Source organism: Bipolaris oryzae, assembly GCF_000523455.1.
Source record: "Bipolaris oryzae ATCC 44560 unplaced genomic scaffold scaffold_348, whole genome shotgun sequence".
NCBI classification, from domain to species: domain Eukaryota; kingdom Fungi; phylum Ascomycota; class Dothideomycetes; order Pleosporales; family Pleosporaceae; genus Bipolaris; species Bipolaris oryzae.
Window position 1 is genome coordinate 1 of NW_006911624.1, and position 10,683 is coordinate 10,683.

At 52.1% G+C, this 10,683-nt stretch overlaps 4 protein-coding genes across 4 annotated transcripts; 2 read left to right on the forward strand and 2 right to left on the reverse strand.

The window, feature by feature from the left end:
- Positions 1 to 1,024: 1,024 nt before the first annotated feature.
- Positions 1,025 to 1,594, forward strand: COCMIDRAFT_110734 (uncharacterized protein; the record flags this gene model as incomplete). The annotated part of the gene is made up of 1 exon (XM_007695560.1): positions 1,025 to 1,594. One exon carries the CDS (start codon positions 1,025 to 1,027, stop codon positions 1,592 to 1,594), a length of 570 nt encoding a protein of 189 aa, XP_007693750.1.
- Positions 1,595 to 2,114: 520 nt separating this feature from the next.
- COCMIDRAFT_10234 (uncharacterized protein) lies at positions 2,115 to 4,232 on the reverse strand (the record flags this gene model as incomplete). The annotated part of the gene is made up of 4 exons (XM_007695561.1): positions 2,115 to 2,978; positions 3,030 to 3,311; positions 3,365 to 3,811; positions 3,867 to 4,232. 4 exons carry the CDS (start codon positions 4,230 to 4,232, stop codon positions 2,115 to 2,117), a joined length of 1,959 nt encoding a protein of 652 aa, XP_007693751.1.
- Positions 4,233 to 5,244: 1,012 nt separating this feature from the next.
- COCMIDRAFT_110731 (uncharacterized protein) lies at positions 5,245 to 5,744 on the reverse strand (the record flags this gene model as incomplete). The annotated part of the gene is made up of 2 exons (XM_007695562.1): positions 5,245 to 5,414; positions 5,465 to 5,744. 2 exons carry the CDS (start codon positions 5,742 to 5,744, stop codon positions 5,245 to 5,247), a joined length of 450 nt encoding a protein of 149 aa, XP_007693752.1.
- A 222-nt stretch (positions 5,745 to 5,966) lies between these two features.
- On the forward strand, positions 5,967 to 7,436 carry COCMIDRAFT_10236 (uncharacterized protein; the record flags this gene model as incomplete). The annotated part of the gene is made up of 2 exons (XM_007695563.1): positions 5,967 to 6,488; positions 6,597 to 7,436. The coding sequence occupies 2 exons, from the start codon at positions 5,967 to 5,969 to the stop codon at positions 7,434 to 7,436; spliced, it is 1,362 nt and encodes a 453-aa protein (XP_007693753.1).
- Between the last annotated feature and the right edge of the window lie 3,247 nt (positions 7,437 to 10,683).

Sequence of the window (10,683 nt, forward strand, 5' to 3'; positions counted from 1 at the left end):
TGTTGAGTTATAGCGCGTTGAAGTTATGACGCTGAGACGCGCGTTTGGTGTTCGGCGTGCACGAGATGAATCCGTGCATGAGGTGCACGGACACGTTATCTCACTTGCAAGTCCCCACGTTCAAGATTGCCATTTTCCAGGAATCAAGCACCAATAACACGGTCACGATCGCGGCGCCTTATGAATGACGGGAATCGAATCTTGATCTTCGCCTCTTCCTGCAATTGGGGAAGTAGTCTGTGCTAGCCAAATACTAATAACAAAGATAATAAGATGGCGAGATCTCAGGCGTGTTGATCATCGCTTCTGCATAACGCATATCGACTTCGGTCGCTCAGTCAGGGTCCAAAAACCTAAAAACCCACTTTCTGAATAGAGCATGCGGGTGTCCAGTTTTGGAATTCAACAAACCTCCATACACAGAGGCATACATAGAGTTTGTACCCTGATGCAGCATAACACGGCGTCCAAGCTCGGCCGTGCATTGGCATGTACTTGCGTCGCGACGTTTATCGGCGCTCACTTGCAGCACTCGCCAAGCAAGTGTTGATCGCAAAAAAACCCCAGCAATCATGGCGCTTAAGCCCAAGAAACGCAAAGCGCCCGAGCCTACAAGTCTCGCCACGCTCTTACATGCATACGCACACCCTACCCCGCATACATCCATAGCGCCACCACCGACACCGAGACCGTCCCACAAACGAAACAAACGACTAAGCCGGAATTGTACTACTCCTACTCATAAACTTAATCCATAGTCGAGAAAAACCACAATCCGTCGGGCAGATACCGCCGCTGCCCGCCAAAAATGGTCAAACAAGGGAGACTAGAATAAACTCCATACAGTACATACAGATGCATAGACCAGCCATAACGCATATCGCCCTTCCCCCAAACCCATTCCAGCATCCGAGAAATACAAATAAAAAAAAGAGAGACTATGACATCACCGCACCAGCAGCACCAGCAGCAGCACCAGCATGAACCCCCCAGCAACACCAGCCGCCCAGACTCCCCATCATGCATGTCCGACACAGCAGCAACATCAGACAGCCACACCATGTACACCCCAACGATGACCTCGGAACACACCCTTCCCGGTGCTAGTAATTCCTCCTACTACCACCCAGCAGCAGCAGCAGCAGGAGAAGTCACAGCCCAAATCCCTAGGCACGGCTGCACGTACATTCTGCGCGCCGCCTCAGACAACAATGGTAGCGTGTTGACGCTAGTCGACGGCTCCGTAGTGCTAGCCGCGCGTGGCGCGACTCACGGATCCATCTATTGGGAGTGCGTCGAGACGCAAGGGTGGTTCGGGTGGCGGAACTGTAGTGTTGATAGGTTTGTGTGTCATGATGGGAATGGGAGGCTCAAGTGCACGGCGGGGCTGGGGAGTGGGTGGCGCCAATTTACTGTGACGCCGGTGCCGAAAGGGGGTTACGTGATGCAGATGCTGGATTGGTGGACGCTGAGGCCTGTCGTGGTGAACCCAGAGAAGGGGCTGAGGAAGTTGGGGAGGAATGGGGATAAGTTGTCGGAAGGGGTGGTGTGGGAATTTATCAGGGTTGAGCCAAACTTGGATAGTAGCATGTAATGACTCTGAATCAACCAAGGGCCATGTATAAACAAGCAGGTCTCTTGTTTACCCTCTCAGACTGAACATAGACATCGTTCTTGCCATGAGAGCCGGACGACCGTATACTGTAGATGCAAAGAAATCACAATAACTCACCAACAAGACACAATCATGGCAGCCATTGCTCATATTACCTAAGACATTAAGCTATCTACTATAGCACTGTGCTTTCACCAGCCCTAGTGCGATCCATCATCAGGTCAGAGACCACATCAATCCACAATCATCCACATCATCCACATCATCCACATCATCCACATCATTAATCCAGATCGTACGACATCATTCTGGAAGACACACACTTGGTAGCGTCTCCAGTACCACTCCCAGGAAGCTATTATCAAGCCCTGTTTGACAAACATCTTGAAACAGATTCGAACAAACAAAGGAATCATGTGCTTGCTGCACTTGTGCGAAATGCGATAGATGTTGCAACATTGTCCATAGACGTGAAAACAAGCACCGATCATGTCGATGCTTACAAGAAGGGGTTGGTGTTGGCATCCGCATAGCCACGAGCGGAGAAGGGGCGGATTGGACCACGAGCCATACCAGAAGGGCGAGTTGGGGTGCCGTCAGGAATGGCGGAAGCCACACTGTTGGAGAAAGGGCTGCTAGCTGGAGCACCGATGATACCTGGAACTGGAGTAGGAGCAGGATTCTCGTTGAAGTACTGGGTAACATGGGTCATGGGAATGCAGTCAAAAGGGATGCGACCACAGTGACCGCCTCCATAGGTGCACAGGTACCAAGTCTCAATGTCCTGCTTCTTGGCCTCGCTTAGACCGGCAAACTGGACAGGAGTAATGCGCTGGTGAGCAAAGTGCATAGCAGCCTGCATCATATCGCGAGGGCCTCCACGGTCGTAGGCGCTGGAGCGGTTGCGGTGCTCAGTGAGTGTCGAGTATCCATTGGGAGGGTAGAGGCCAATGCTACGAGCACTATCCATGGAACGCTGAAGTTTGGAAAGGTTGTCCGGGCGAGGGAAGGCCTGCTCGGTGCCAGCAGTGCGCAGCTGGCCCATCATCTCAGCGTCGGCGAGGGTGAAGATTAGACGAGGGCGACAGTAAGGAGTCTCTTGCATGACGGATGAGTTGCGGAACTTCTGGACGAGTGCCTCGCGGCCTTGAATAGTGGCATAGGAAACTTCGGCAGTCTTGTCAGAGTTGAAGCCGGGCCAGAGCCGACGCTCGATGCGGTCGATGAGTGAGAGCATGCCGTTGGCATCTGTGAAGTTGATGAAGGCGTAGCCAACATTGCAACCAGACTTGAAGTCGATACGAAGATACATGAAGTCGTAAGTGCCAAAGCAGACGTCATCGAGAATGTTCTTGAGGGTCATCTATTGACGTAGTCAGTTTCAGTTCAGCTGGTAATGCAACAGACCACGTACCCAATCGAGCTTGTTGGGAATGTTGCGAAGCATGACGGTGGTGCGAACGTCGCTGCCATCGAGAATGCGTTCGCGGCGAACGCGGTTATGCTGATCGTGAGGATGGTTGTGGTAACTGGAACGACGGTCGGAGTACTGATCGGGGATCTGATGGTTGGGTGCGAAGCGGTAACCGTAGATGCGGCCATGGGCATCGAGACGAGGCTTAGGGCGATTCGGTGAGGTCGCTGTATGATCATCCGACCAGAGAGCAGGATCGGAAGTGCACCACTGGAATGATTTCTACAAAGACATTAGCAGGAGCGCACAGAAAATGAAGGGGGGAGGAAACTCACGTGGCGGTTGATTCCCCAGACCGGATCCATACGCAACGACTGGACCGCTCGAACAGCAGCATCAATGGAGAAGAACTCGATGCGATACACAATGATCATCTTGTCTTGGAGAGAGTCGACATGAGTGATGTTGCGAACTTCGCCAAAAGCCTGGGCGGTGATCTTGAGGAAGTTGGAGACTTCAATCAGGTCCTCGGACGAGAAATCCCAAACGGGTTTGTCAGGATTTGGATCGATGACGATGCCGAGCTTGATCTGGCCCTCGAACTCCTTGAGGCTGGCGGTGTCCTGTGCTTTGGCTTTGGCGAAGTCGTAAGGTGTGACATAGTCGACAGTGAACTCATGCTGCTCAAGGATGTCCTTGCCCTCGGCAGCGTCGCGAAGATCATCGTAGCGGATGAAGACACCGCGAGAGTAGTAGGGAATAGCGTTGAGGAAGCAAACATACTAAAGCGGGGGTTAACCAAGCTTATGGAAACGGGAGAGGGGGAGAAGTAGTCACAAGCTTCATCTGGTGCTGAACACTGAAAAGTTCGTGCTCCGAGTCGAGCCCAGCATGAGTGCCGTCAGGAAGCCGAGAGATGAACTGGTATCGGGAAACATAGCCATTGTCGTCTTCGGATAGCTCGTTGGTGAAGGTACCGTCAGCCGAGATGGGGGGAAGAGGGAGGGCGGCCTTTATGATGATGGGTTGGTCCTTGGCGTCTTTGACAGGCAATTTTCCAGCAGCAATGGCGGTAATCTGACGACGATGGCCGAGACGGGTCTTGCGGTCCACGTCAGGTGAATAGAGAGTGGGATCAGTGCCGGCATAAGGGCTTGACGAAGGGCCATGGGCCGTTGAAGACTGAGGAGAGGTATGAGACATGACGGTGAAAGTAGAAGAAAATGTACAAAATGTTGTACAAGTCGAAGAGATGTAGTAAAGGCAAGACTTTGCAGTCGACAAAGCTCAAGCAAGAGGCAGAAAATTGACAGTGGGGTGGAGGAGGCAAAGGAGGAAGGAGCGAGGGGGGGAGGGTTTATATCCTCAGAGCGGGCGCCGAAGCCCCAGCAGTCAGGTGACGATATTGGCAGGAAGTTGCAGTTTTTTTTTCGCTGAAGACGTTCACCGTTGACGGGAGAGAGTGAGTCGGACGTCTGGGAGGCCAGTCGTGAAGTGATTTGAGGTAAAGGTGAGAGTCTTGGCAGGGTTGACACAGTGAGACACTGCACCGCCACAGCCCAGCGACTGTTTGGGCCAAAGCATGGATTGTATCGCAAGAAAGCGCTTATAGGGCTCTGCAATGTCAATTGCGTATGTGGGCGTGATTTGGGGGTAATGGGTTTACACCACGGTTGTAAGACACGTGCCGAGTCTGGAGTTGCATGCCTCAACCACATGTTCAGCTATCGTGGTGCCCCACCCGCCACCTTCTAGCGCCTTGTATCGTGTCTGACCGCCCGCCCAGTGAGGCATGAGGGGCAAGGACGGCAGGAGCGTGCACAGAGTCTTGGTCCTTGGAAGGTGAGGGTTAGGAGGCTTGGGGTGAGGTAAGTTGATGAGACGTGTTGCGAGCCTGAAGGATCTTGGAGGATGATTGGATTCTTTCGAATGGGATTTGGAAGCATGTTGGAAACTGAATATAGGGGTCCCTGTGTGCAGAGAGTTCTCGAGGCGAACGCTTGCAAGTATGAGGACTTGAGCACAAACGAGTAACCAACTCCTCAAGTATAGAATAAGCCTAAGAGATTTATTACTTCGGTCGTGATGCATCACTTCCAAAAGCTCACAACTAACCCGGCTAATATCAATTTTGTCCATGATCCAAAACACCATGCCAAGGGTATTGTAACGCCAAACTCCTCGCAGCGCCATGTACATGTTGCCCGAACAAACTTCACTTCTTGCTCTCGCTCTCTGCTTGGAACATCCACCTGTCGTCTTCCAAGCTCGCCACCTTTTTCCTCAAGCTACTCTTCAGCGCAATCCTGATCTCTTCTTCAATCCCCGCTGCAGCCCAGTGCACATTCGGCTTGCCGTACATTTCAATCAGCTCGTTCTCATGTTCTAGTTACAGTCAGTTTCCTGTCCTATGTCCGGGTGCTGTCAAGACCTACCGCCCTCTTCATCTGCCTCTGGCCCAAGGCTAGCCGTCCCCATGTTCTTGTATACGGGCGTTGGCGCATGGATGATATAGTCTCCCTGCGCATCCTTTTCGACCAGCTCATCTTCAACGGGTTGCGTGAAAATGTCTTGTTGAATCTCGCGGCTGTCGGGTCGGACTGAAGGTGCGTTTTGGTTCTGACGTCGTGAGGTGGGTGGTTGTTGCTGCGCCGTGTGGGCGGCGAAGAGGTTGCGCCGGGTGTTAGGGTTGAGTCTTATAGCACGGTTGTCCATTTTCGCGCACTTTTGTACAACTCAGGAGAGGTGGTGTTGGTGACTGTAAGAAGGCTATAGGTTGTAATGTATGCGATGTTGTTGACGTCGGCGCATGGCATAACATGGTATGAATGGCGCGCCGTAGCTAGTCAGGTACGAGAGCCGCGGTTTGTGGGGGATGCACTTCCGCGGCGTAGTTTTGGCAGCCATCAAACATGCCTACACAAACACGACAACGCAATGACTGAACAAACACCCATGAAGACCTCCCCTAGCCTCCCGGAGAGACCACCTACTCCTATTAAGGATTCATCGGACAGGTCACCGCCCCGAAAGCGACCCAGAACTCGCGCACCTCCACAAGCAGCAGCAACAACAACATCAGCCTCTGTCAAAGCAGAACCCACACAGGCACCAGCTATTGAAAATAACACCCCAAAGTCAGACATTCGAGTTCATACATTTCCCATACAGCCCCTCAATCGCTTCCGCGGCGCGTCAGCAACCATCAAGCGGCCCCGTGAAATCGCCCACTTCTCCTACGACGACGACCATGTTTACCAAGCAGACGAGTCAGGAATCAACTACTATGTCCACCCGCCCATGGGTGTAGACCTCAAAGAAGGATTTGACACATTCAAACACTACGAAGACAAGGTAGACCCGCATTTGGATAGTTTGCTTAGGGCGCTTATGGACAACGAGACTGGCAAAGGACAACCAAAGGCAGATTTCATGACTTGGCGAGGCATGATGACCAAGGTATGTTGATACAGGCTGGTCTGAAAATAGGCAAGGTAAGCGGACCCAGTTGTCCTACCTTACTACCGCTGCAGAGACGATCTAAAAGACACTTCTGACGGACATCAGATCATGACAGCGCCTTTTGACAACTTTGCTGAATTTGGCATGTTTGCCACCCTGCATGATGGGACAATCTATATCGAGGAAGACTTTCCCTCACGAGCTGCCGAACGCGCAGCAGAGGCTGTGCGGCCACCGCCTCGGCACCAGCATGCCAACCAGCAGCCGCGAGAAATGATGACATACTGGGGCTACAAGTTCGAGAAGCTGACCTTGATACCCACCCTGCCATCCGAGACACCGCGCGAGGAAATTGAAAGACACCAGCGGGGTGTCGTTTCCAACCATGCCCAGCACTGTTCCATCGTACACGCGTCATTTGGCCCCCACAGCCTTGTTCTAGGCGGCGAAGTCGATGGGCTTCTCGCCCCCAAGCCCAGTGATCCAGAGCAGCACATCCAATGGGTTGAGCTCAAGACAAGCGAAGAGCTACCTCCCCCGCACCTCCAGCAACACCGTGATATTCTCAAGTTCGAGCGCAAACTTCTAAAGTTCTGGGCCCAGTCATTTCTCCTAGGCGTCCCCAGGATTACCGTCGGGTTCAGAAGCAAAAATGGTATACTAAGGAGCTTACAGACTTTCAATACCCATGAGATACCTGGTATGGTGCGTAGAGGTACAGGATGCTGGGATGGAAACGTGTGTATTAACTTTGCAACTGAGTTCCTGGCCTGGCTCAAAAGTGTGGTACGAGATGAAGGTGTGTATAGTGTTCAGCTGCGGAAAAAGAGTGGTGTTGTTGAGGTGAGAAGACTGGCAGATGGTACGGGACAAATTGTTAGTGAGGAATTCAAGAAGTGGAAGACGAAGCAAGAGAGCGTGGGGAGTGGAGGTACAGAGGCTTGATGGAGAGGACAAGAGCACAAACGAGAGTGTCGTCGCATCCTGATGTATTATGGGACTTACTCCCGTCACATCGCGCACAGCAGCAAAGGAGAAATTACCTTGTTACTTCATGAACGAACACTTTTAAGAAAAGACGTGACTTGTATCTGAACTGATTTTTGACGCTTAAATCACTTGATAAATAGATGCATTTTCAACTCATGTTTTGTTCTGGTACGGTGGAATCATCTCGCATTTGAATAATCTACGGAGATGTCCCCAACCAAGGAAGTGTTGGCAACAAACAAATGCAATTCCATCTTCACTCTGTTCTATCTTTTTGCATCTCCTTTTCACTTGAAGCTGTTTTGAATGTATGGTATCCTGATCTGTACGGATAGCTTTGTCAGCTTGCGTATAATACAAGTGAATGGGCGGTGGATGCAGCCAAGGTAATCGTATCAGGGATAAGACGGGCGGGTAATAGTTGATGTGCGATCAAAAGCTTGTAATATTCACTCCGTTAGCTTGATACAGGATAAGCCAGCTTGATTCGGACACAACCGATACCGTCCCGTAAGCTTTAAACACTATCAATTTATTCTGCTGAATGTACAAGGGCTCTCCTGGCTTACGGTACATTTACCGTACTTGGCCTACCAAGTAAGATCGTCGTCGGGGACGGTTCACCCGATCTTTACTAGCCGCATGCTAGTCAAAGCATGTCGAAAGTATCGAACAACGAACATCGTGGATCGCGAGATCCACAATCGCCAATCTTCCATCAGCCGCTCCGCCTCTCTGCCACGCAAGACGAACAGCCTCACTCCCGTCGATTCCTCTATCCCTCACACCGCCATTTTGCCCTCCCCAAGGACCGTTGAGTCCGCGGTTAAAAGAACAGAATATAGATGTAACACTTGACGTGGCCGTAAGCCGGCCCATCTTCCCATGCAGCCCATCTCTCCGACAGCGACCCCCAAGGCCGGAGAGATGCAACAAGGAAAGCAAAAACCCCCGATTGCGTCTCGATTAGCCCCCGTCAGCCACGTTGGCCCGTCTGACAGCCATGTTGACCCGTCTGACAGCTCCGACGGAGACGAGAGAACTCACAGAATCAAGCTCCGATAAGCACTTGATGAAGCAGGCGGATGTGAGTCCGCCTCTTCAACACGCACAAGTCTTCATCTGCCGGTTTTATATCAACACGTCCCCTCCTCCCAGCGCATTTGCGAATCAAATCCCTCCAAACCGACCGTCACAGTCAGCACAACGCACGCTCGTCCCAGCACCATCCCTGTACAATGCCATGCGCCAGCCCGACCACCTTCCCCTCCCCCTTCCCATGCCCAATGCCGCGCGCCTCGCAACCCCCCCCTTGATTGGTAATCCCGCCCCCTGGGGAACTTCCGGTCCACGCGTAATGCCACTATAGTCCATGTATGGTTATTGTGGAGTCGGACTCGCCGATGTACTGTGTGTATGGTATATGGAGGTAAGTACGTAACGCACGTACATTGTTATGTCAGCTTTGGGAACGAGCCCGAAAAAGAACCACCGACCACTACCGATAGGGCGCGGCCAAGCCTCCAAGCCTCCAAGCCTCTCCCCCTCCAAGAGATTTTATCCATATCATTGGCAACGCGGCATGACGATGCAAAGACGGAAACAAGACCAAGAAATATCAGACGGGAAGGGAAGGGAGGGAAGGTGGGGGGGGGGGGAAAAGAGCTTGCGAAACGCATAGACAATGTCTGTGACAAAAGCCCAATCTCACATGTCATCTTTTTTTTGGGTTGTTCTTTTGGGGTCGAACGGTTGGGTTGTCAAATTTGCCATCTTATCTCATCTCATCTTACTCTTCCACCTTCTCCCGTCAATCCTTTTTATGCCCTAACCGTTTCCCCTGCCCTGCTGCCCCGTTGGTAAATAATGTAATCAATGTCATTGGAACATCCACACCCATAACACACTATTTTACCTTACTCTACTACCGCTCCCCCCCCCACTTTTTTTTTAGGCTGAGCCGGCTGACGTCCCCACTCCTCTTCCTCCCCACACCCTTGCTCACCCCGCTAGACCGCTTTCTGTCAGTCGTTTGTTCAATGGGTGCCTGTTATCCCGCGGTTTCCTTTTGGTGGGCTATGGGCAAAGAGACCCTTGTAGTCTGTTTAGAAGGGGCCGAGTTGAGAGCGGAAGGGGTGCCTCCGCGGCGAAACAGGAAAGATATGAGAAGTTGGGGTGGGAGGGTTAGAAGGAGTGGAGGAAAGGAAGGGGTCACGTCGGGTAGGGCAGAAAGAGAGAGAAAGAGAGAGACAAGAACGTATGAGAAGTGGGCTGTTTCTTTCTTGGCTTTTTTTTTCACGATCGAAGTCAGAAGTTGGTTCTACTACTGCTTAGAGAGAGAGAGACTCGGAATCAGTCAGATCCGAATGATGGGTCTGCATATCCCCCCCCCGTCCTTCCTTCTCCTCTTCCTGTTCTTAGTAAAGATTCTAGCCAGACAGATAGACAGAGAGATAGAGATTATGCAAAAGAGAAGTCGGTGTACACCTCACACCCACATGTGCATGCCCACTGCATACATATGTACAACTCCCTCTATCCATACACCGCAGCCATAACCAGCATCATTCCCCTCCTCCCCCCCCCCAAAAAAGCCCACCCAATCCCATCCCCTCCCCTTCCCCCCTACCAACATCCATGCAAAATCCACATCTCCCCCACCCCCAACTTCTCTCCAGCCACCCGCGTACCCCCCCTCCCCTTGTGCCACATCGGCCAATGATTCCGACCCACCTCTTCCTTTCGCAAAAAAAAAGAGAGAGAGAAACAAGGGTCAAGTCCTGCCTTGTCCGCTCACATGCATCCCCCCCCCTTCCCTTCTCATACACACCCTACCCTAGCCTACCCTAGCCTACCTCTTCGCATACGCCTCGCTACCACCCGGCCCGGAACCACTCCGGGCCTGCTCTCCTTTGCCCCATCCAACCATCCATCCATCCAACCGTCCAACCGGCTTGCTCACCCAAACAAACGGCTAAGGGTGTGGCGTGTGCAAGGTAGTTAGTTACTGTATCTAACGGCCGTATTGATAGAGTTTTGCGAGGAAGGGGAGGAGGGTGACCCACTTTTCCTTTTTTTTCTTCTTCTTCTTCTTCTTCTCCCCCCCTGCCCTGTAGATTTGTGGATTTGGTTGGGTGGGGTGGAGGGTGAGGGTACTGGATGTGTGGTAGGCGAGGTAGGGGTAGAGTGGGTATGTCTGGGG